This window comes from Theobroma umbraticum, unplaced genomic scaffold, assembly GCF_002168275.2.
Source record: "Theobroma umbraticum cultivar Fairchild unplaced genomic scaffold, ASM216827v3 scaffold_12.1, whole genome shotgun sequence".
Lineage (NCBI taxonomy): Eukaryota > Viridiplantae > Streptophyta > Magnoliopsida > Malvales > Malvaceae > Theobroma > Theobroma umbraticum.
Genome location: NW_018397269.1, coordinates 5303655 through 5330444, shown reverse-complemented (window position 1 = coordinate 5330444; position 26790 = coordinate 5303655). Strand labels below are relative to the sequence as shown.

At 34.9% G+C, this 26790-nt stretch overlaps 2 protein-coding genes across 2 annotated transcripts; one reads left to right on the top strand and one right to left on the bottom strand.

The window, feature by feature from the left end:
* The first annotated feature begins 16085 nt into the window (after positions 1–16085).
* On the top strand, positions 16086–19918 carry LOC110425952 (RNA-binding (RRM/RBD/RNP motifs) family protein). Its single transcript, XM_021441035.2, has 8 exons — positions 16086–16345; positions 16462–16576; positions 16673–16728; positions 17203–17250; positions 17335–17432; positions 18411–18480; positions 18590–18700; positions 19651–19918. The coding sequence occupies exons 1-8, from the start codon at positions 16247–16249 to the stop codon at positions 19699–19701; spliced, it is 648 nt and encodes a 215-aa protein (XP_021296710.1). The 5' UTR covers positions 16086–16246; the 3' UTR covers positions 19702–19918.
* A 74-nt stretch (positions 19919–19992) lies between these two features.
* Positions 19993–21712, bottom strand: LOC110425953 (uncharacterized). Its single transcript, XM_021441036.1, has 2 exons — positions 20662–21712; positions 19993–20592 (listed from the first exon to the last, which is right to left on the bottom strand). The coding sequence occupies exon 1, from the start codon at positions 21516–21518 to the stop codon at positions 21051–21053; it is 468 nt and encodes a 155-aa protein (XP_021296711.1). The 5' UTR covers positions 21519–21712; the 3' UTR covers positions 19993–20592; positions 20662–21050.
* Positions 21713–26790: the final 5078 nt, after the last annotated feature.

Below are 26790 nucleotides of genomic sequence, written 5' to 3'. Positions count from 1 at the left end.
AAATTAAAAAAAAAATTAAAAATTTGGGTAAAATTGAATGGAGTTTGTAAAGTCATTTTATTATTATTTTAATTATATTAATTATATAATAAAAAAGTATTAAAAAATATATAATATATAAAAATTTTTAAAATTTTTAAGGAGACCATTACAAATGGACGCTTCGCCCCTATTGACGACGATATCAAGTATTTAAGTTGGTAAGATTATGATATTTCATTTTAATGTGAATGTGATTGTTAAAATTTATATAAAAACTTAAATTAATCACTACAAGTAGTTTGAACTTAAAATTTTTAAAACCATGTGATTTAAGTTTGAAAAGTTATTGAATTAATGGTACTTAGATTTGAACCGTTACATCTTGATTGCATATCTTTTCCTTAATAACTAGGTTTAATAAAGTTAAGTCATGAAATTTCAAGTCAAGTTCACTTGTGCTTTAAATTAGTTTTTGGTTTAGATCATTTCAAGTTCTAATTATTTTTATATATGAGTATTTCAAGTTTAGATTATTGTAGAGTTTGAAATCAATTAATATATAGTGACCCTAATTTTTTACCCATGTGGAGATTAACATGAGAGTCTTCTGCGCAGATTGTAAGTAAACTAGTATTTCTTAATGAGCTTTTATTATTTATATTGTACAACTTTTTAAAAAAAAAAAAAAGAAAAGAAAGAATTTTCAAACATTGTTGAAGTATAATCAATGTCATGAGCATTACACGACATTCTTGGTTAAGGACTATGACATAACTTAGTGGCTCCACGATCTCAATTTCTCCATGTTTTCTATTCTTTGTGGCCTTGTTATTTGGGTTGGCTAACACTTTCCTAATGCTGAAATTTTTAAATTGTCCAAGAGCGTAGTCAAATATGTGATTTTTTATAAAATAATTTAATGTAAATAAAAAGTCATGGCATTGGTTCTTTTGCTATTGAAATAATTTAAAATATATATATTTTTAGTAATTTTGAGAAGTATGCGTGCTATGGTATTCCAGAGCCCAAAGTTTAGTTTTGATCAAATCTTTCTAATTTTTTTTCTTGCAATCAAACTTTAAATTTTTATTGTTTTGGAATTCACCTTTTTAGATATTTTTATTAAATTCACGTGAGATTGCTTTTGAATTTTTATATATTTTATTTATTAAAATAATTTTTAATGTAATTAGTTCAAACCCAAGCCCAATCCAATTATTAAACGATAAGCTTAGAGACTTCTTTTCTTCCTCTCTTCATAAACCCTGAGCCCAAAGACTTTCGGAAGCCTAATCCAGTAAATAAGTTCTACGTTGAGTTCATTGGTTGTCATCTTAAAACTGACTTTTACATTTGTTCTAGTGTTATTATGATATTTAAGTTAAGCTTTGCCTCATATTTTCAATAAATTCGTACATTTTTATATGGGAGATTTTTTCTTTTAGTCCTAAAAAATAAAGTATTTTTAGAAATATGCCTTCAGATAATTTTAACTATTTTTATCCTCGACAATAGATTTTGAGACAAAAATACCTTTAGTGAGACATCTTCGTTGATGCGCATTATCAAACACGCGAAAAATGAAAAAATAAATAGATAAATATGTAAATAATTTTGTGCAAAACATCCAATTTTTTTTTTAGCGAAGCTTGTGCAAAGCAAAATAATGTTGCATGAGAAGGATTTTCATATATTTCAGATATGGCATTCAGATAAAACGAGAAAAGGGATATTAAACCGATCGAGGAACAGGTCCTGATGAATCGAAAGCTTCGAGAATGATGTGCAACCAGAAATCTGTGATACAGTGGTGAATCGAAAGGAGAAAGATATGAATCCAAAGCACGAAATGGTCGTGCTACAGTATGCCATATGTGAGACCGCTGTGGCACGGCAAGGTTCAGAGTTTGTGACACAACTCGAAGGGAATATGTGAGATGACATTATGAGAATATGTGACACATTAGAGAATGTGGCATGAAACGGCATGGTGGGAATGTGTGACAGGGCTATGATATGGCAGGGTTTAGAATTTGTGATACGCCATGGCTGGAATATGTGAGATGGGAGGGTGAGAATATGTGACAAGACTCGAAGGGAAAATGTGATATGACATGGTGAGAGAATGTGGCATGCCATGGTGAGCATATGTGACACAACTGTCATAGGGCAGGGTTTAGAAATTATGACACGCCATGGAGGGAATCTGTAATAAAGGAGGGTTCAGAGTTTGTGGCACATCATGGAGGGAATCTGTGACAAGGGAGGGTTCAAAGTTTGTGACACGCCATGGAGGGAATCTATGACACGTCAGGGTTCAAGGTTTGTGACATGCCATGAAAGGAATCTATGACATGTTAGGGTTCAGAGTTTGTGACACGCCATGGAGGGAATCTGTGATATGCCAGGGTTCAGAGTTTGACATGCCATGGAGGAAATCTATAACACGCCAACATTCAGGGTTTGTGACACGCCATGGAGGGAATCTGTGACACGCCAGGGTTTAGAGAGTGTCAAACGGTATGGCTTGAACATGTAACATGACATGATTTGAAAACGAAAGAAAAAAAAGCAAGCAAATAACGAGGAAATCGATTGGACTTCCATTGAATGCATGTAATGAATAAATGATTATTATAAGGCCATCTCTTTTAAATTAAATATTTTTCAGAATTTGCAAACATCTGTGTGAAGGAACTCAGAGAGTTTGATTCATTCTTCATTCCCAAAGATACCAGAGAGTTTGACTTCATTCTTTGCAAGCTTAACGAGATGAGCGCAACAATATCGATTATCAATGAAGCGGTCAATCAGTCTGAAATTAAAAGTTTCTTCTGTTTTTTAATTTTTTGCTGAGTTTGTTTGATATGTTCGTGTTTTTGCCTTTTTGAAATTGTTATGTTTAGTTTAAACTATTTTCTTCCTAGTTTTATGGTCGTACCAAAGCTCTAAAAGGGATTCACGTCTGCATATCGTGTAACATGAACTACAACATTTGATATGGCGTGTAGTGGGTTGGTTGGTTTTTAAGGTTTTTATCGTGTCACGACATTGGTAGGGTAGTTCGTGTAATGAATCAGTGGTTACACTAATTGGCGTGTCACACGCCATGGTTGGTGTTTCACTACATTTTGTATTTTAGTGATTAGCGTGTCAGCGTTGGCGTGTAACAACATTTGACTTGATGTGCATGGCGTGTAACAACATTTGACTTGTTATGCATGGCATGTAACAATATTTGACATGTTATGCATTGCGTGTAACAATATTTTTCTTGATATGCAAGGCGTGTAACAACATTTGACTTGTTAGGCATTGCATGTAACAACATTTTACTTGATATGCATGGCGTGTAACAATATTTTACTTGATATGCATGGCATGTAACAACATTTTACTTGATATGCATGGCGTGTAACAACATTTATTTCTTTCTTCAGTATACCTTGTTGCACATTATGGGTTAACTCACTTGTGCATGTGTGCCATGTTTTGCAGATGCAGTCCAGATAGTATGAGGATCTTGACAGTTTGCTTATTGTACTAAGGGAGAAGTAGGCATTCAATGTCTCTATTAACACCCATTGTAAGTGGTCGTAATTGCATTACATCATCAAGACTCTCCAAGAGAAATGGGAATATGATCCAGTCAAGCGAACGTGCTTCGGAATGTTGCTGGACGTATATTTGTAAGGCTACTTTTACATTGGACTTCTACGTAACATCATGATTCATCGAATCAGTAAGAGAGATTCAATGAAGCATGAGCTATGGTTTGCCATTGGTAAGAGCAAGGCACGTATATCAAAGCAGGAGTTTTGCCTTATCACAGGACTGAAGTTCGGTCGAATGCCCGATATGTACAGTCGACTGTACGAAGTTGATGCGAACAAAATTCATGCGAGATACTGGAATAGGCAGGAGATCGTTAAGCTATTGTGGTTGCTTCAAACCTTTCGCGAAGGCAACTTTCAGCGACCAGGAGACGCAACCAAGATGGCACTCATCTTGATCGTGCATAACATTTTATTTGGTCAAGACTACCGTAGATGGGTGACGCCTTGGCTATTCTCATTGGTGGAGGACATCGATGCTTGAAATGTCTTCCCATGGGGTCACTATTTTTGGAGGCTGACCTTGGATTACATTTTAAAGCGGTTCAAAGTCCCTGCCTCAAACTTGCAAAACGAAGCTCATTTGCGGTACAACATTTACGGATTTACGTGGGTGATTCAGGTATTGTGACATAACATTTAACATTTTCCTTTTGACATAATAATTTATAGTTGCACTTGTTTAGCATTTACAGTCTAATAATGGTTACATTTGACATGCAGTTCTGGGCAATGGAAGCAATCCCGACCTTGTGAAAAATAGTTGCCCCATCTGCTCCGAAGGACAATGTCTACCCACGTATGTGCAAATGGCAGTGCAATTAGAAGCCAAAAGACTTCTACAAGGTAGTTCAGAAGTTGGAGTCATCTGAGCATGTGAGTGAATAGCTACTAATTTATGCTATGAATTTGAAAAATAATTTTTTGTAAAATTTAATCGCAATTCGTATTTTACAGTTTTAGGCAGTCGAGACCTTGAAGTGACCTTAAATGAGGCTAGACGGGACTATTTTGTTGACATCGATGTCCCATTATCTGAAGGCCACCAATACCTACCAATCGAGTGGTAGAAGGATCGGACGGACTGAGGCTTAGGTGTGAGGGAAAAGAGGAAGAACTTGAGGCAGAAAATAGCCACTGGTGCTATGAAGTAGAGGCGCACCGCCGTTACTAGAATGGATGAGCTGTCGGGCCCCGAGTTGATGGAGGAAGGGGATGACCATGGCAATGGAAGGGAACAGTAGGTAAGGATGGTTGTAACAATTTTTGTTCAACAATTCGATATGTGATTATCGACTAACATATCTATGTTCGCAGTTGGACGATGTGACAACAGCTCCACAACCACTGAGAGGTCCTCCTTAGACGTGCAGTGCTAACGAGCCGTTGGTAAGATTGATTCTAACAGTTTAGGTTCACCATTTCCACATATGTTTATTCGAGTAACAGAGTTATTTCTGTTATTGTAGTTGATAGAGGCAATGACAGCTTTTGAACGATAGATTGGTACGGCTCAACCGCACAGTGCGAACAAGCCACCGATAAGGATATTAAAATTGTAACAGTTAATGCTCAACAATGATTATAGAATAACACAATAATAACAGTATATGGTCTTGCAGTTGACCCATGCGACAAAAGTCAATGATGGAGTAGTCACGATACGTCAACTGCGATGGGTCATGTGCAGGCATGAAAAAGAGATGTTAGAGCTAAACGCTTCAATTCAGTCCTTGACTCTTGCAATGCAAAGGTTAGATGACCATATCATTTTTCGGATTCTAAACAGCCTGAAATTATAAGTACGTTATTCTATCTTCGCTCATATATTGGTGGTTTACTTTTAGCATGTGTAGTTTAATATTTTATTATCTGTTTATGGTTTAGGGTGATGCTTCATTGCAAGCTGATTGTGACGACCACGATGGTGCTGATGATCAGCAGCATGATGAACTTGGTGTTCACATGCATCATGACGTTATTGCTATTGTGGGAGAGAATGTTATTGCTGATAGAGAGAATGTTGCTGCGGTCGATTTGGTTATCAATGCATCTGCGGGAGGGGAGGGCGACCATCACTCAGTTGAGGCTGAAAGGGACCATATTCCTAAAGCTAATGCAGCAGTCGAGGCAACAGCCGAAGGGGATGGGAACCTTGCATCAGTTGAGACTGAAAGGGACCATCTACATCAGATCAGTCCTGAAGGCAGCGCCTCACGAGTGTCGTCACCAGAGGTATCTGATGTTGATCATTGGGGAGCACTGATTTCAAACCCAACTGAACTGGCATGGGTGAAAATGGCCAGCAAATACATGGCAAGCTTGTATGTCGTCCCGTTAGTGAGTCGATGGGATGTTAAGACCTCAATGGTAGAAGGGTACAAAGCTTTCAAGAAAGACAAGTGTGCGAGGCAAGCCGCTAAATATCATTGTAAATATTGTTTTTCAATGGAACATTAATCCACCAAGCCTTTTGAAATTCATTCTATTACATGTGCATGCGTAACGTCGGGATCTTAGGGGATTAAGGGGTTGACTTTTTTAGAACATTAGAGGAACCCAAAGAGGAAATGACAAGTGAACAAATAGATGCATGCCTCAGCATACTCTGTAAGCAAATGACATGGCCAAAGTCGAGACTGTACAATACTCGTGCATGCGTCATTGATACGATATTCTTCGTAAGTTTATTTGTAAAATTTTCAATTCTGAAAATACTAATCTTCTTGATTGCATAAAGTGTAAGCTAATGCATATATTTTCCACAGGACACCATCCACATGCTCTACACCACCTTTCCAACTGAAGATAGCCGTTCCACAATGGAAATTCTAGATGAGTTACGGGGGTACATGGAGGGTGAGGCCTACATGCAGCAAAAAATGAAAAGATGTCGATTTCATCCTCGCCCTTTGCAATGTGGGTGGGCATTGGTGGTTGCAAAGATCGACTTGGTTAGGTGGTCGATCAAGGTGGTGGACTCTGCAAGAACTTCGGTTGCTAAAGATAACAGTGTGCGTGCGGCTCAAATGACACCCCTGACGACAATGCTCCCAATTATCTACCACAAAGCCTGTTATTTCAACAAAACACTCCGGAAGACACGAGATTTGACACTAATGCCACTGGAAATTCATTTTCCAAAAGCTAAAGTGCATCTTCAAAATGATAGTGTCAATAGCGATATGTTCACCATTGGGTACATTGACGACATTTGCAATCGAAACCGATCAGAGTTAAGCAGAACATAATTGCTAATATGTGTCGTCAATACACTATGAAAATTTTTGCCAACAGTTGAGACAGCAAACCCCAAACCCCTTCACCATTAACATATCCCAAGTTGTATTTAGTTTTTTTTTTTGTGGATACAATTAATTTTATTAATTTTAATAATATTCGTACATTTTAGACATGGCTTTTTCTCTATTCAGACACAATAAGTTGAATGATCATTAGCTGGTGTAAGTTAAATCACAAGGAAATTGTGACAAATAACCCTCCTCATAAGGTTATTTCACAAATAATACTGCAACCATGTGGCGTGTCACTCCATTAGCGCATGGCGTGTCACCCTATTGGGGCATGGCATGTCACCCTTGAATAACCTAACAACTTAACGTGTGACTCGATAACTTTCCTTTCACTCAGCATGTGACCCCATAAATCTACTTTTAGTCAGTGTGTCACGTACTAAATCTGGCAACACTCAGCATGTCACGGCATAAATCTACCACAACTTAGCATGTGACCCCATAAATATGCTTTCAGTCAGCGTGTCACACCCTAAATCTAGTAGCACTCAGTGTGTCACACCATATATGTGCTAGCACTTAGCGTGTCACGGCACAAATCTGCCACCACTCAGCGTGTGACCCTATAAATATGCTTTCAGTCAGTGTGTCACGCCTTAAATCTGGTAGCACTCAGCGTGTCACGCCATATATTTGCTAGCACTTAGCGTGTGACCCCATAAATCTGCTTTCAGTCAGCGTGTCACGCCCTAAATCTAGTAGCACTCAGCGTGTCACGCCATATATCTGCTAGCACTCATCATGTCATGGCACAAATCTACCACCACTCAGCGTGTGACCTTATAAATATACTTTCAGTCAGCGTGTCACACCCTAAATATGATAGTATGATGTGTGACTACCACATCATAACATCAGGTGAGGTGGCACCGCCACATCAGCATATGCAATGATTCGATTTAGAGTCGGAGGAATAAATTAAACGAAATGGCCAACTACAAGCACTTCCCACGTCTTTTGACTATTTATGAATACACATTCGTCTGAAATTATTCAACTTTTACCTAATTTACCTTTTATTTTAATTCTAAAACCACAATCAAATTCTGCTAAATTTAAATTATTCATTTTCAAACCCCAAAAAATTATTAATATGATAAGATGGAACCAATATTAACAATTATATTTACCTTTATATCAACCATGAATAGTCTTTAATATAGGCAATTTCAACTCACTATTATAAATAGAAGTAGAAGAAATTATGTAGTCATTTGATATTATTTTATTTTAATGTAATACAAGTTATTCATCTAAATTTGACTTCAGATATGAAATTATTACAAATTTATTTTTTACAAAAGGAAAAATCAAACTTAATTTTTGCCTAAATGATAAATTAATTTAATTTAAGTAGTCTATAATCAAATAATCAAGTAACAAGCAATATTTATATAGGGACTACGGATAAAATGGAATGAAGAATAAAAAAATGTTTCTACAAAATTAATACAAAAAATAAAGACTTGTCTACAAGAGGAAACTAACAAACATAAATATGAATGAATGTGAGAAACTGCAAGAGGAAATTCTGAGAAAGGTATCGGACATGGCCCACAGATTTAGTTACGCTGACAAGTTGTCTTCCTCCACAAGACACCCTACGTTTTCAGACATTGTCCTTCGCATTGGATAGTTGTTGCGTGTGTGACTGGTTTGTTTGCAAGTTGAACATGCTTTCAGTCGTCGCACTCATGGAGGTGTCGATTGAGTTGGAGATGGTGTCGGATTTGTGGATGAAACTGCAAATGAGGATGGGCAATTTTATCTATTATGCCCATACCTCTTGCATTACGAGCATCTCCGTGCTCGACTACCTTCACTAGTAGATGGAATCCTTCTCCTCCTAGGCCTTCTTGCTTGGCATCGCCAAGGTGGTGGCAATACCACAATTTGTTTCACATGAGGGGGGATGTCCCACTCACTAGGATGCCCTACCGGCCAAATAGACCTTGCATAACCTTCCACCAAAATGGTTGTCTTGTAGTAGTCAACGCAGAATTCAACGGTTTCACGTTTGCATTTTTTGAAAAATACAATGAACTCAATGTTCAAGGACAATGTAAATGCTATGTCAATTAGGGTTCAAATAAGGAAAAAAAGAGCAAAAGATATTCTAACCTTATTGTTGCAATGGCATGGCTGCATGGGAGTAAATCTGTTTGGAACTCACAACATGAACACGTCTTCTTCAATAGGTTTACAAGTCCGTCCATCTTCCTGTCTTTAACTTTGAACTCCATCCGATTGATAGGTTTAACTACAAAGCGATGTGCATCATTGAACCGTTGGCTCAATTACCTGGCATCCCAAGGGTTGAGGGGTGTGGTCACCTTGACGACTTCCTCCTACCGGTCATGGAACCAATGCTAGAACATGTCTCTGATGAACTCGATCAAGCATGAGTTAACACATTTCGCAATGTTGGATATGCATGTGCCCATCTCTCAGGGCTTATTCTCATAAGGTCAAGGTAGGCTATCGCGTGAATTTACTAGACATGGTTCATATGTCTATAGAAATCGGATACCTTATAGCAATCTCGAACAAGGGTGAAAATCATAGAAAATTCATCACGATTGAACTTATTTTTAAAGTTTTTCTTCAAATGGTAACTGCATAAACCGTGGTACGCTTCTGGGTCTGCATTTTGGATTGCTTTCTTGATGCCGAGATGCTGATCAGAAATGAACATAGTGTTTTCAGGACAACCAACCACATCACGCAACTTGCTAAGAAACCACGTCCACGAGTCTTCGTCCTCAACATGGTCGATGCCAAACGTAACTAGATATCCGCACTTGTTCGTATCTTTGCATACAGCGACAAACAGAACACCCTTGAACCTGCCTTTTAAATGTGTCGCATCAATTACAACTGTAAGACGCATTGCATCCTTAAACCTCCAAATACAACCCCCATATGACTAGAAACAATAATTGAATCTTTCTGCCTCATCAATAGCCACTACAGTGAATGTGTCGGGATTTTCTTGCTCCAACATATAAAAGCATGAGGGTAATAATTGAAATGACTCCTCTGGGGGACTAAAAATAAGCCTTTTCGCATACTCCTTCGCTTGCCAGGCCTTACCATACAAGCATTCCAATCCCCACTGAACCTTTATCTCACCAATTATGTCCTCAGGTCTCAATGCTACTCCATTTTCCTAAAGTTCGTGTGACATAAGTTCACCAATTATCTTCGCACTCACCGTTGGGAATCGCCATTGCAAACCATCGACAGTACGCATGTGTACTTTGTAGAACATCCAAACTTGCCAATATTCTCCTTCAAGTAACTTCGTTGCACACACACCGAGCTTGCATGCCTTGTCCTTACAACCAACCTCATAACGACCTTTACATGACCTTTTTACTTTTATCCCAAAATGCTATTTTAGAGTGAACATGTTCAAAGCTCGTTTCAACTCGGCCTTCGAGGAAAATGTTCTTCCTTTGTATAAGCGATCATCAGCACATCTCGACTCCTCAATGGTAATTGTTTGGAAAGAGAACCTCTCTACACTTGGAATTACTCACGTACGACATATCCTTGCATTTTCTGTATCTTGATAATTGTCATCCAACAATGTATCAGGGGAATGAATCCCGTTCTCACCAACAATGGGGTTATTGTATATGGGGTCATCACACCGAACATCTCCTACATCAACACCTCCAACAGGCTTCGTTTCACCTTCAGTATTATTGCAAATTGGAATGTCACTGTCATGAAGCCAGTCATCATCAGAATTGTCATCATGCCATTCATCAGGCCCATCATCTGAATTGTCATCAAATCTATCTTCACCGGTAAGGAACAAATTCTCATTTCCCTTATTAGATGCAGTATTATCCTTGAGCATCATAGTGTCACCCTCCAACATCACAATGTCACCCTCTAATGTCACAGTATCATCCTCAAGTGTCGTATTCTCATTTAAAAATGTCATTACACCCTCTACAGTTTCACCCAATCGTTGCATTGGTTGGACAGAAGCAAGTAATTAGTTCGATGCACATCCTGATTGAAATTGTGCAGCCAACTATTCTATGAATGTCATCTGTCTACCAGGCTGCACAAACCCTTGTGCATACGTCAATTGCCATTGTTGTGGGTTATGAATCGAATGTTGTGGTATATGTGAAGCATTGTAAATCTCATTTTGATTGAGTTGATTACCATATTGTTCAGCTTCTTGATGTGACATAACATTTGTTTGGCGTCTTTTAATGTTGACATACATAGCTGGAACATTTCTCAATTCTAGCAAAATTTATACAACATTTTCATCGTCCTTGATAATTGGGTGTGATACCTCTCCAGGTGTATTGATCAATGCATGTAACTCAATCTCGCACATTTTTGAGTTTACGCCAACAACTTGTTCAACTAGGTTCATCAAGCCCTTAAACGACAAATCACTCCTAACCCCCCGCATTTGTGACTCACCACCCTTGTAAATGCCATCCACCCATTGACCACTATGTCTTATCACAAGTCGCACAATTGGAACCCCACTGTAATTTTGAAAACATAACATTTATCAATCATTTTACACATTACATGTCGTGTTCCATAATTTGTCTGTCATGTTATTACATGCCATTTTTCAAATATGTTACACGTCATTTTTAAAAAATATTACACTTCGTGTTTAAAATATGATACACGTTATATTCAAAAATGTTACACGCAATTTCAAAAAGTGTGACATGCCTTATTTAAAAATGTTACACGCAAGTTCAAAAATTTGTTACACGCCATGTTCACAACATGTTACACGCCCTGTGCTAACACATGTTATTTCAGTATATTTTTTACATGCCATCTGCTTTATAGATGCATGGCGTGTAACAACTCTTGGCAGTGTTTCTAATCCATGTTTTAATTTACACAAAAAGTTTTAAACATTTATCTATTGTAGCAATAAACCTAATAACATACCTTGATGTCATCTCTGCTATATGGTCTGTTTATTGACGACAATATGGCCAGATGTCGAGAGATAGACCATAACACGATGATGATGGTGCTCAACAGAGAGTTGACAGAGCTCATACAGTTTAGAGAGTTGAGCGAACAGATGACAATGGTGCTTAACAGAAAGTTAACAGAGTTGATATAGTTCAAAGAGCTGAGAGAGAAAGATGAGCTACCTCAAATAGCTGAGCATTTATTTCTATTTTCTCTCTGACGGGTCGGAGATATCGGGAGCTTAATTTCCCACGATGTTTTAAAGGCATTTTGGTCTACTCATGCTTCTTAGTGGCTAGAAATAGATAACTTTATATGGTTCATTATTTTTGAAATCACCTTATGCCGAAGCCCTTTTCTCACAATTTCCTCTTTTTATATTTCTTATTAAAATGTGCTTTATGAAAAATCCCTAATTTTGGTATAAGGGTAAAAAGGTAATAATAAATATTCTCTATCTAAATTTTTGAAATTTATTCCCTAGAAAAAACATATTTTAAAAGTTATTGAGTGCAATTTGAAAGAAAAACGGCTTATTTCGTAAAGAGGAGAAAATGGTTATTTTCTTTAAAATTTTTCTATTGACTTTTCTTAACTGGTCAAAAGTTCTAAAAGAAGCGTTTACCTTTATTTTTCCTTGCATCTACCGATATGCCCTTTTCTCTCCCTTCTTTCACGATTTCTTGTCTTTTCTTTCTCTCTCAAGTTTTTGTATCTTTTCTCATCAATCAAACCACATTCCAACATTGATTTTCTAGATTTGAGGGTGTAAAAAGTGAGATTCAGCTTCTTAAACATTTAAACTCATGGATTTCAAAATTTGAAACTTTCCCTCTCTATTCTCAACCGTTTTCTCTCTAAAATTTTAGGGTTTTTATTTGGTTGCTCTCCAGCAAACTCACCAAAATAAGACAAGTTGAAATTAAGGTTATTTATACTATCGATTTGTAATTTGGAAGAAAATTTAGAGTCTAATTTTGGGTTTAGAGAGATTAATTAGGTTTTTGTTTGGGTACTTTGATAATTACAAATTTTTTGAAATTAATGAAGCTATTAATGATTATTAATCATTTTAGGTTCTATTGAAGGCTCCAATAGTCCATATTGAGCAAGGTTTTGTTGGTTGGATGTGTTAGAAGAAAAGCACCTCTTGTATTATGAGTAGATATGGTGTAATTGAATTATTTTGATATAAGGATGTCTTAGTATTTAATGATGTGTTGATTAATCATGTATATAAGATAGAAATTTGAAGTTGAAATGCCATGTTTTAAATAAGCTTTTGAAATGTAACTATGGTAAATGAATATGTATAATTATATAATTAGTCTAGTGCATAGGAAACAAGCATTTTAATTGTTTTGATGCCTCAAATCTGAACTTAGTTTGAATGGTTTATAGTTTATATGAATGTAATCCTTGGATGATGTGTTAATTGAAAGGTTAGCGTTTGATAAAGTATGAAGGCAACCTTAGAGTAAGTTTGCTCATATTGTGAAATAAAATTGAGTTGATAGCTTTGTATGAATTACATGCCCCTAGTATATTCTGTACTATTATCGATATGGGTTACATGCCCTTAGCATGTTCTATAATATTATCCATGTGGGGTACATGCCCTTTGCATGTTCTATATTACTATCGATATGGATTACATGCCCCTAGGATGTTACGTTTACAAACCATAGCATGTTTTATCTATGTTCCCTTTATCATGTTCTGATGGTACACTATTGAGATAGTGGTCCTGCATAGACATTGATGTAGCCACGAGGTGGCAATATTTTGATGATAGTATGCATGATGCATACAATGTGCATAGGATATGTCGTGTAAATATATGAAGATTGCTCGATACAAAGTATGATATTGAGCTAGTTATCACAAAAATAAGTATAAGATTTGCCTGGGCTTGGAGGGCTATGCCTATTGGGCCCTCATGTTGGTCATGGCTTGAGATTGGGTTGAGACATGTTGTATTAGCCACAAGATGGAATATAGTTTTGAAGTGTACCATGAGTACAAATATATATATATATTGAATAATTTGGGCGTGTGTCATGCATTTAAACTTCATGCCAAGGCATGGAGTATGATTAACGCTATGTATTATGTTAAGTATATCAGTCTAAGGCGAGTCCTCGTACTATTAATATTATGTTAGGTGTTTTTGTTTATCTGTTTTTTGAGGATTTCGTGGATTGAGTAAGCCCCACCAATAAGGTCTTGGCTTGGAACGGCGTCGTGATAGCCTACTTTTGCCCTAGTGTTAGTTGAAAGCCGAAGTTGGGACATGGAATAATCAAGTCGTGTTGGTCATTTTTTATAATAGTTTATATTATAATGATCATTTTTATTGAAATTTGGTATTTAAAGTAAAAAACTATGCACATTTTGTCTTAAATTGAAATTTTGTATATTGACTCAGCATGAATATTAAGAAAAACATTTTGATTTTAGTATTTATTTTAAATTTTTATAATATAGATAAATAATATAAAAATTATTAAAAATTAATATGAACATATAAATTGTACCCAAGCATTTGGCTCATTGGTTGGTGCATTATCTCCTATCTAAAGAGTAAGGTTCGAATTCTCTTTCTCTCAATTATAAAAAAAAAATGAACATATAAATTTCAAGAGTTGCACTTTTAAGTGTTAAAGAAATATAATGGATGTAGTATTAAAGTATCCCAATATGAGATTGGTGGAGTACATGTTTTACTTGGTTTAAATTTAAAGTTGCTTCAAATTCAAGTTAGGTAACTTTAGGTTTGAATATAATTAAGCTGAGTTCATTTCAAGTTATTGACCCTTAAGAGTCAAATTCTAGTTGGGCCAAGTTTAGGTTCGAGTGGCTTGGATGGATTCAAAATATGGGTTATGTAAGGGTCTCGATCTATAGATTAGGGATGTAAATGGGTTGATGTTATACGATTATTTAAAAGTAGAGTTTGAGAATTTTAAATTCGGTTATGGGGAGAGTTTGGGTAAAGTTTTTGATACTTGTCTCGAGTTCGAGTAGGTTGCAGGTATGACTCTTAGGATACCCATTACTTGAATTAAATTATATTATATGATACTTGATATATGTTACATTTGAATATGATGTTTGATACTACATTTATATGGTTTTTATGTTATATTGTTGTTGTTTGAGTTATTATATAATTTTCTATGGTTTAAATTTTAATTGTTAATAAACTACATATGAATTAATGTAAAATATTTTTTTTATTCGAGTTCGGGTTTTGGTTTATTAAGCTTGTATCTAGATATAAAAAATTTACTTGTATAATTGGGTATTTAATAAATTCGAGTAATTAATGGGTAATGTTATATTATTAGGGTTTGATTTTCAATAATATTTTGTAATTTTATTTAAGTTTTAATGAAATTAGGATACCTTGATATTTAAATCGTTTCTAAGTCTGAGTACCTCAAAAAACAGTGGGTACTCTAGTCGTTTACACCCTTACTTTAGACAAGTTCTTACATTTAGCTTGATATATATTTGAGTTTGATTTATTAAGGATAAATACTAAATAAGTTGTTAAAATTTATCAGTTTTTAAAATAAATTTTTATTTTTTATTATATTTAAATAAATTCTCATCTTATTATTTGTACCCGAGTAGACCTTTAGTTGATGGAAAGATGCTAGTCCAATGGCTGACTTAATGTCATATAGTCAATTAATTGACTTTATCATTTTAATTGAAATTTCAAATTTAAGACTCTTGGTTTTTAAAATGGATTTTCAAAATACATTTCTTCAATTTTTAATGTTTGAAAACAAAATTTTTTTGTTAAAGGAAAATCTATTGAAGTTAATTAGAAAAAAAATTCAAATAAAAAGAAAATTATCTATTGCCTTCATAAAAAAAAAAGTCAATTTTCGCACAACTCTTCTCGTCTCATAGTTAAAAGTATTTACAGAGTTCCAGATCAGACTTGCAAGCTTGACTTGATTTGATCTGATTTTAGACATAATACTTTTATCAAATTTGGTTTAAAAATATTATTTTATTTAAATTTTAATTAAAAAGATATATTTTTAAATATATTGTTTAGGCCCAAAAATATTCTGGAGGCCCAGTATTTTACCCTCCTTCGTCACAGACCAGGGCCAGATCCTCCTCCCTCTCTTTTTTTTTATTCCTCTCTATAGGAAGCTACGCCGTTTTGGCTTTCATACCCATTTAACGTGCGCTTGCCTTTCCCGTACAAAACCGACTTACTGGCTTGCCCTTGTTTTCTCTCAAACACAGCGGCCGCACAAACCGCTGCATAAAGAGGTGCCGAACTGAACTGTTAAAGGGAAAATTGAAGATTAAAAACTCATTCGAAAGTCGATGGGGGTCAAGGCGAGGAAAGCGTTGAAGAAAACAGGAAAGAAGGCTTGTTCTCACTTTGCTCTTTCTGATTCTAAAACCTCATCTGCTGATTTTCTGGTATGTTTGTTTATAGTTATTAATTTGTATTTGATTTTCTTCTTTGCAAAAAAAAAAAGAGAAAAGAAAGCTTGTTTGTAATTTCAAACTGTTTGGAATGCTGCATATCAATGAAGCCCTTGGAAGGCGGTCCATCGCGTGAGCTTCCAGAAAACAAACCCCAGCAAAACAAGGCTACCGTCTTGTATATTGGTCGAATCCCACATGGCTTTTATGAGAAAGAGATGGAAGGTGAAAGAATTTTACATGGAGGAGGGAATGCTTGTTTTAAAAATTTTATTTTACCTTTTTTTGTTTAATTCTTGTTAACTGGTTGTTCTCTTGCAGCTTATTTTCAACAGTTTGGCAATATTAAGAGATTAAGGATTGCTCGGAATAAAAAGGTCCTAAGCCATTGCTTCAGTTTCACCATTGTGTTGGTTCATTTATATTTCTGTGTTTGCTAGCATATTTGCATTTGTAGACTTCAGGGTGTGCACTATCGTTAAGTTTATTTGAAATTTAAAAAATTTCTCATTCGGGGGTGTTACGAAGTTCCTTTTGGTGCTGCCATTCTAGTTTTACTAGAAAAATGCTTTACAATGATGGCTTTAGAAGTTGTTGGGAGTTATTTGCTTTTATATGTATTTGTGTTGATACAGTTTAGCATATTTGAGTTAGTGCTTTGTTGATTCTGAAGTTCCTTGAATGAAAATTTTGAAATTTCTGTCGCAATTTGGTTGAGTGTGATAGGGCTGGTTGCAGAACATAATACTGACATTTAATGCTTTATTTTATTGTTCACTAACATTTTCACTATGACAATAGCTAAGTATTAACTTTCTTTCTTTGGCAATTTTATTGTTGGTTTTCAACAGACAGGAAAATCAAAGCACTTTGGTTTCATAGAATTTGAGAATCCTCAGGTTGGAGTTAGTATTTTTCATTTGATATCTAATGAAATTATGCCTATTGTGATTCTGGTTACTTTAAGTTCTCATTGACTGCAGGTGGCGGAAGTTGTAGCTGATTGTATGCATAATTATCTGTTGTTTGAGCATCTTTTGCAAGTCCATCTTATTCCTCCAGAGCATGTTCATCCAAAATTGTAAGCAATGAGTTATTTTTCAATAAGTTGGGTTCTTTCTTATTCATGCATGTTTTTCCAGGAAATTTCCAGTGCCTTTAAAAAAAAAAGATTTAATGTAGTTATGCCTTATTTACTGCATATTATCCCCAAATTTAATACACAAGAAGACCTGGTTTTGCAATGGTACCAGGAAGACCTTTAACACTTGGTTGTCATTGCGCGAGATTGGAGTGAGAGGAAAGATATTTTTGGAAAAGAGAGGATAAGAAGTCCAAGTTCTGCATAAAGATCAAATATTTCTTATAAAAATGTGGGAGAATTTTTCCTTTTTTTGAAAGAGAACATGTAAAGATTACGTTAACTGTGGTTAATTGTCAAAGGCGCAAGGCGCACTCTAGCTGCTAGACCCTTACCTCATGCAAGGTACAAGGCACAAAAAAGCACTCATGCTGAAAGATAGTATTGTATATAGGAAAAAGAGATAGCCTTTTGACAGGGCCAAAGTTAGAATTTCTTTTTCCGTGCTTTTTGCCTTGAAAAAGTGCACTTAGGTGCAAAAGTTTTGTCCTTGATTAAAGGAGCCTCGCTTGAAGGGGTGCAAGGTGCTTTGCTTGATATGCCTTGCACCTTATTGCCTAGGCCTGTGCCTTGACAACACTGGTTAAAGTGTATATGTAGCTTATCTTGGATAATATTCATTGCAAATTCTGAGCAATCTGAAAGGATGATTTAAGTGGATTGTCAATATTGTTATGCATATATTAGTTGGGTGTAGAATTTCTAATGCCCGTCTGCATTTTATATATATTTTATCAAATAAATTACTGAATTGGAGGAAAGCTTGTTTGTGAGGATCTGCTGATCTATGAAATATTACTGCAGCCCTTGCTCTCAGTGTTTTAGTAGTTTGTTAGAATACTATGCAGAAATTCTGTCATTTTCTGTGCGTTACTCTGATGGATTGGTAATTGCTAATTTGTATGCTTTGTTTTGTAGGTGGAGAGGTTTTAATTATAAATACAAGCCTGTGGATTATGTGCAAATTGAACGGAAGCGGCAGAATAAGGTATTCAGCATAGATAGGAAAAGTCATCTGGTGTATTTATGTGTAAATGTCTAATTAATTCAGTGCTTTTGTTGTTTTTAAAAATTTTGTTCTGTTTTTGGTTATTCAGGTGAGAACGTTGGAAGAGCACAAAAAGTTGGTGGAGAAGATCCTAAAACGAGATCAGAAGCGTCGAAAGATGATAGAGGCTGCAGGCATCGATTATGAATGCCCTGAAATTGTGAGAATCTGCCTCTGTTTTTTACTGGCTTCATTCTGTACTTGTAGCCATGGACAATTGTTGGGAATGCTTAGTTTGAAGGTGTATGAACATTTAGTTTTAGGATTCTTCTGTTCAATAGTCTGGCATGAAGCATTTAAACATTTTGGCCTGCCATAGCATTAATCACACAAGGAATGCTTTGATCCTTCATGGATTTGACGTGGAAGATGAAATTGGACAAATAACTCAACATTCATCCTGTTCTAGCCTTGTACACTCCATTCATCCCTTATTAGTCCTCTCTTTTCATTTTCAAATTCACTTCTGGTCTTGGACAACTGACCTTGTAAGGAGGATTTATGTCATATGACTGGAGAGAAATTCAATATAGTGGTGAACAGCACACATTCTTGAAGTCAAACAAAGCAGGTTTTGTAATTTGTGTATAGCTTTAGAATATTTCTTTTTATGTTTGATGTCAAAATATGAAGAATCAAGATTTTGGTTAGTGTAACTTATTAAACACTATTTCTTTGTTTGGAAAACCTAGTTACAATATTGTATGCCTGCATACCTGATTTCGGGATTTTCCAAAAGCCTTCAAACTGGCTGCTTCTTGAAAATTTACCCTACTGTGCTTAAACCCCTTTAGTAAATGTGTAGTTTTTAGTTTTTAGTTGATGGGGCATTTTAATCTTGTTTTTCATCTCTTTTAGTTGTGATCTTGCTGCTATTGTTATGGGTGCAGTTTGGCTGTAAATCATGGTATAGTTTCATTGTTTCCAAGTTTGACTTAAGACTGCTTTGGATTAACCACGTTTAACATGAATTATAAATTATTATTAGTCAACCGCATATGTGTATAGTCTGTTAACACATTGTATATCTGTTTCTTGCTAATTCTTTTCTGCAATCATGAGGTTTTTCGTATTTGGCCACAATGCTTACGCGGAGTGATATTTTGGCAGGTTGGTAGCATTCAGCCTGCGCCAAAGAAGATAAAGTTTGATGAAGATTAGGCACCGCAACATAGTTATGCTCTCAGCTGTTTCTTTGGTCTTTTATTTTAGCCATTTGTTTCTCTTTGGAATTTGATTTAGTAAAGTATCTGATTGTTAAATTTCATAAAAAAACAGCCTTTATACCAATGTTGAACTATGGAGTTAATGGCTTCCACAAACGTCTCCTGAAAAGATCAAAGTTTTGAAATTTATTGTTAATTTTAGCTGTTGACAAGCTTTGCCTTGAAGTTCTGCCGCAAGTAGGAATTGTTGCATTTACATGTCGGCTCTTGCCAGATCTTTCTTGGAATAATTTCAATCAATGTTGCTTTTATATATAATAAAAAAAAACTATATAAGAAAAAAATTCATCAACAGAAAATTAAGAAAGATCCAAACAAGACCCCATAGGTGGTCAATTTCCAATCTTGTTCGTTGCGATTGGTGAGCCACCCCCCATAAAAATTATCTCCTTTCAAAACTAGAGTATTTATATTCTCCTGGAAGACTATGTTATTCATCAAATGAATAACATTTCAACTTCTATTTTTTTTCTCCCTTCTAGAGAACTTCCAAGTTGATCTATTGATGAGTAACTGGGCTTCAGTTTCACGTTCTGAACACGCAACAAGCTGCATGAATGCTTGTCATAACCTTTTTTTTGGGTTCCAGTTTTGACTCCGCCAGGCATGGTAATCCAATGCTGTTCTTGGATCGGCCGCAGAATAAAGTAAATGATTCCTGATGGGCAAAACCAGAAAGCAAATTCAAATTGTGATAAAGCTTTCTCGGCAATTCAGTTGGTCACAATGAAGACCCTGTAATTCCAATGGTTTTCTACTGGGACTGGGTGCAAGTTTTGTTCCATTATCACTTGATGCACTTTTCCCATGGATGACTCACTCTTACCTGCACTACACACAATCAGGATAAGCTGTAGCTTCGGGTTAGCTTTCAGATACTAATAAGAAAGCTTACCATCCCAAAAGGCAACGATAAGTTCTTCACCAATCACCACATTGCAAAACCCAATATTGGAATGTTCAAAGGACCCAAGTTTAAATAATAAACATAGCACAAATTATTTGACTCAATTTGAATTACTTTTTACAAAGTCAGTAATTTGAAACTCAAAATGACCTTACCCCCCAATGATTCAAACTGAAAATACCCAAGATTTTAGCCAGAACAACCCAACCCAGCTCAACGAATTGCCACCTCTAAATTCCAGCAATTTAATTTTTGAAATACTTGGAATACCAGTATCTAATCTTTCAAGCTAACTTTTTTCTTTCCTATTCCATGTGACAGTTTCCAAGAGAGGTGGTGTTACAAGAAACAAAGGGAAAAAAAGTTCCAAAATTTTTTCAAAGGAGGGTAATGAGAATGACAATGAGAAGAGCAGCAACGACGGAATACTTGAGAGCAGCTAAAAGAATAGCCACCGAGATCAAAAACAGCTGCCACAAAACCTGAACACTTGCCCACGTTAGCAGACCTGTCAATCCAAGGGCTACGATGTTATCGGGATCTGGGTCCAGCAAATCACCCAATCTGAAGTTAAACATGGACCGTCGTTCATTCTTCGAGTCGCCACCATTAACCGACCCATTGGGTTGCCCCTTTGGATTTTCTTCTCCTTTTTCCTTGTTGGGTTCCTTGGTTAGGTCATCTTTGTTTCCATTTTGAGCAAATAGAACGAATCGCGAAGGGTATTTTCGGACCTGAATTTCGGGTTTGGGAAACAAGGAAGCATCTTTGTAAGTAAAAGAGAGCTTCGGAGAAGTTGATGGGATTCGAGGATGCAAAGGAGAGACAAGCCGCAACATTTTCATTTTCCTTTCGAGTTTTTGCCTGGTTGTTCAGAGAAGCAGAAAACGAAGCGCTGAAGGCCGGACAAAGAATCAAAGCCGGATTGTAAATAAAAGTAAAATAATCTTAAAATGACGCCAATACCCTTGAAGAAAAATGATCAAAATAATTATTCAGACTTTTCGACCACAAATGGAGGCCGAACCCATTGCCTTTTGATTTGAAGTCTCTGTTTGTTCATCCATGTCGTTTGGTATGCAATTGTTTTTGTGGAAAATTCATTTCTTCTCTTAAACAATCTAACTGTAAACCACGAAAACGAATTAATATTAATTTTATTACTAATTACCAATTTATTTAAGGGTTGTAAAGGATTAATTTCACATTTATTCAAGGGTTGTGAAAAACTTCTTGCTTTATAGTCCAACAACTGGGTAATTTATCCTCTCCCTATGAGCTAGGCCTAGCCAACGAATCGAGCCTGTTCCATTCAATACCCGAGCCCAACAATGTCCGAAAAGCTACCAACTCCATCCAACCCCAGCCCCTAAAGGCCTCAGCCAATCGCAACCTAAGCAAATGGCCATTGTTAACGACATTTTCAAAAAGACAATTTTTTTTTTATTTAAAATTGAATGTTTATGCTTAATTTTAATAATCATAATTAAAAAGTATATATTTTGATTTTAACATAGTATGATTGGAGATCTTGTTGTCGTTTTGAAGAATATATATAATTAATTAATTTAGTCCAAACATTTGACTTAACTCTTTAAACACATTCCTTTCCTCAATCACTAGTCGTAGTTATTTTCCACTATTTTCCATGATGAATTGAAAAATAAGTTAACAAAATCAATTAGTTAATAACATATCATGCTTTTTATAAATTAAACATGGTAAATATTAGTTCAAAGAAAATAAAATTAGAGCAGTCCATGGATCGAGTTAAGTTGACACCTTAAAAGCCCAAATCTGATCCGACCCATCCATTAAAGTTAAGTATAATATCATTATTATTATTAAATATATTAATATTTTAAATTTAAAATATATTATCTATTAATATAAGAATGTTCTTGGGCCAGACTCAAGCCTAAAAAATCATGTTCAGAACTTGGTTTGAGTGGGGCGAAACCTATGGATAGGTCTAGATCAAACTAGCGTGAGGTTCTGTTTTTGCCTCTATAGAAAATTATAATAAGCTATTAAAGCATACGACTGTATAAAAATATAAAAATATTATATGTATATATTAAAATATTATTTTGATAGCAAAATAAGTTAAATGGGCTTAAATGGACAGATTAGGCTTGAGCCTAAGTTTTTAGATGTCAACCGGCTCAATTTAGCCCATGGACACCAAGTTTAAACTCAATCGGCCTATATAATACGGCATTAGACCAATCTTATCACATCATATGAAATCATCAACATCCTTTTAAATGTCAATTAAAACAATGCCACCTAAACGATAAAAATCTCATCCGAGATTGACCCATTGTTAGATGCAAGATGGTTCGACAAGACATCAATGTGAAGATTATAGTGATTAGATGATACATAGACTAGTTAGGTTAGCTATGTTAGATTTTAGATTAAAACAATATATTATTTGAAAGTTGAGAAGCATATTGTACATTTTTGCTTAGATACCAATGTATACATAATTATTGTAGTTTGATAAGTAAATATGTAATTAACTCTTAGTGGAATCAAAAGACCAACTATGTACACACTTTGATACAACAAGGAGGGGACAAAACAATTGCTTCTTGTATGCTCTCTTTTCGGAACGCGATAATGAGACTCATGAGAGACTGGATTACCTAATAATGACTTGACAAAAGGGTGTCTCCTGCTTTTCTTTGCTTTGCTTTCTTCTTCCTCTCTCTCTCTATGTCTGCATGTATTGAAAGGAAAATCATCCAATGATAACCGCACAATCAACAGCCGTCCGTACGAAAAGTTTGACATGATATGGTGTGATGTACAGCTGTGATTGTAGGTCCCACATTCCCATTTAGGCAAAGACAAGCCCCACATTCCCTCCCTAGCCATCCCCATTAATCAAATCACACAGATTTTTCTCCGCCTTTAATCATCCATTAACAAGCTTCATCATCACTGCCAGGTCAGATCTTCTCGTTCGCCACGTCAGGGTTCACTTTTGGAAGTTTCAGCTCGGGGCTAGTACCTCTTTGTATTTTTCATTTTCAAATTTGGCTTCATGGCTCAGCTTGGCTTGGCTTGGCTTCATTCCACTTTTTCTTTTAGAATAATTTTCATATATTTTATTGAGCCTGTGAATGAGCTGCATCAGGTCACAAACGTATGGGATAAGTAATCATATCTGACAGCGGAGTGCTATTTATACTAAGATTTCAATGTTAGATTCTTGCATGGGAATGGACGGTTTAGGTTCTCCGTCACTGACGTCAACAATAATTCTGCTCATTAATTCTCCCCTCACCGGCCGGAAAAGAGGAACTTTTTCAAAATCGATTAGGATCATATAATACTTAAGAAATATGTATAACTAAGAATATTTTTGCCTATTCAAAAATTTTGTGGAAGTTCTCTATCAATTTACACAGACAAACACCTGCAATATTCATAACATTGTGAAAAAAATTTTAATCTGTAAAAATTTTGGTCAAATGTTTACATTTTTTAGATTAATGCAAAGTGATTTCAAGATTTCTTTTTTGAATATTTCATTAATTATATTTTTTTGAATAATTGGTAAGTTTGTTTGGTTCAGAAATCACTCATTGATGTGATGGTGAATTTACTACAATTGACTAGGTGTTTTAAAATGAGAATCTTGAAATAAAAAGTACGTTTTATCTTACTTTAATAGATTCTTATTTTTTATGATATGATTATGTTTTTTGTAATATGAATGGTGTGTTTTTCTACTTGTGTAATTAGATTGCTTGCTTCCTTTATAAAAGAAATTTTTGAAATTCATGCTTTAGACAAATGCATCAATGCACTTAAATCCATATACTATATAAGATCCATCATACTTAACGGTTAAATTTAACAATGTTAGAGTTAGGAACTGTAATTAATAAATTCACAAAGTATAAGGATCCAATTTACATAAATTATTGTATAAGAACTAAATCCATTCTTTTTGTAAGGTATAAGGGTTATTACATAATTTAACCTATTAAAAAAAAGATATTAATAAAATATAGACACTTACACATAATTATGTTTCTCACTTATTAAGGTGGTGCCAAAACCTATTTCTAAGGGGCCATGACTGACTCTAGGTCCTATGTGGGTATGGCCCACTAAGCCCTTATGAAATCCCACCATTTTATTAAATGATTGAAATGTGATTTAACTTGGTGAACTAAGGATTTAAAGTTTTATGAGTGATTTTGAATACATTTTAGCTTAAAAAAAAAAAATTCTCCAAATGCTTTCAAATGGAGCTTAAAGACTTGATGTTTCTCTTAAAAATAGCATTCTAGAGCCAAAGGATTGAGACTTGGTTGACAAGTATTGAGGACTTTGGAGAAAGTATCAAGACTTTGTTGCTTAGAAAGAAAGTCTCGAGATTTGTGTTGAAAAACCCCAAATACAATCATTCTGATTCAAAAGTATTGAGACCTAGGCCCAAGGTAATGATACTTCCATGTCAAACTTCAAAAAAAAAATAAAGAGTTAAACTTGTCTTTTCACTTCTTGTGAAATCCCACCTTGACTAAGAGGATAAGTTAGAAAATCCTTAGATGAGTGTATAGATTATATGTTTTGAATATCGAACTTGGATTGAACCTTTAAAAGAATTATTAACACTTTTTATTGTTTGTCACTTTTGAAGTAGAAAATTTTCTAAGTTTGGAAGGGGTCAAAATATGTGATTTTTATAAAATAATCTTTTAGAAATAAAAAATAGTCGTAATGATTCCCTTGAATTTTAGATAATCAAAAATGATTTTTTCATAAGTTTTGGAATAAGTTTGCTATGACAAATGAGGGTCGCAAATTTAATTTCAGTCAAACTTTTTCAATTTTGTTCTTGAAATCAAAATTTAGATTTTGATTTTTTTGATATTTTTATTGAATCCAAATGCAGGGTTTGCTTATTTACATTAAATATCTTAAGTAAATAGAAAGTAAAAAGGAAAGAGGACATTTACTTAAATGGTATTTAATATAAATAAGCTGGGTAGGTTTTATAGGCAATCTATCTAAAAAAATACACTCTGTCTCAAATGAACATGTATCAATACATTTAACCCAGATTGGATTTTTGATGAACAAGTATCGATATATATTCATAATGTATCGATACATTTTCTCCAAAACGAAATGTATCGATACATGGGCCAATGTATCTATACATTTCGTCGATTTCAAAAAAATAAAAAGGGTAAAAACATATTTTCACAACCTAGCTTATAGAATATATCACATTTTTCGAGAGTTGGCAACCATCAGTCGCATTTGCAAGGTAAAACACCTATTCTTAAACTCTTCCAACTCATTTTTAACCCAAAATTATATTTTTATGATTCTAAAGCTTAGATTTGGGTTTTTATGGAAAAAGATGACATTTTTAGCTTTTAAATCTTTTGACTTTAGATTTTTAGAACTTAAGTAATTGTTTTATTGTCTAGATTTTTAAGTTAGTGATTAAATCTTAAAGGCTTTGTGATTTCTTTAAGCATCTAAGCTCACCTAATGTAAAGATGGAAGATTTATGGATTTCTAAGCATGGGTTTTAGCTCGAGAATTAGTTTAGCCAAAGTTCAGTAGTTTTGAAAGTACATAGAATGATTATTACAAAATTGTTATTCTAGGAAATGATTGTAATGATTTTTGTATGATAGAAACACTTCAAAACTCCATGGATAATGTTGAAAAGGAGTTATGATTGGAGCCAAGAATTGACTCTCCAATTAGGTAAGTGGATACACCACTTTCAAATTATTTTGATATGTAAAGCTAGCATGATTTCTATGAAAAGAATTATTTATGTATGTTGAAATAATATCTCTAAAGTGGTTATCAAAGGACTTAAGGAATGGCAAAAATGCTGAAATTGTTCAGAAATTTAGTTTCTGTGTTCAAAGTATTGATACATAGGAGCATGTATCGATACATTCTAAACAGATTGCCATAGGAGGCTTTTAGTGTGAAATGTATCAACACATTTTACCAATGTATCGGTCGATATGGTACAGAAAAGGATGTTTGAGTGAATTTGATGACGATTTTAAAGGTAAAGGATTTCTAAAGTTTTATATAAGTTTGTTTTCAAACGATAGGTAT

Coding starts and splice junctions, on each gene's coding strand:
- LOC110425953 (XM_021441036.1), bottom strand. CDS start 21,518: ATGAAAATGTTGCGGCTTGTCTCTCCTTTGCATCCTCGAATCCCATCA.
- LOC110425952 (XM_021441035.2), top strand. CDS start 16,247: ATGGGGGTCAAGGCGAGGAAAGCGTTGAAGAAAACAGGAAAGAAGGCT. Junction 16,577..16,672: donor TTATGAGAAAGAGATGGAAG/GTGAAAGAATTT, acceptor GTTCTCTTGCAG/CTTATTTTCAACAGTTTGGC. Junction 16,729..17,202: donor GGATTGCTCGGAATAAAAAG/GTCCTAAGCCAT, acceptor GGTTTTCAACAG/ACAGGAAAATCAAAGCACTT.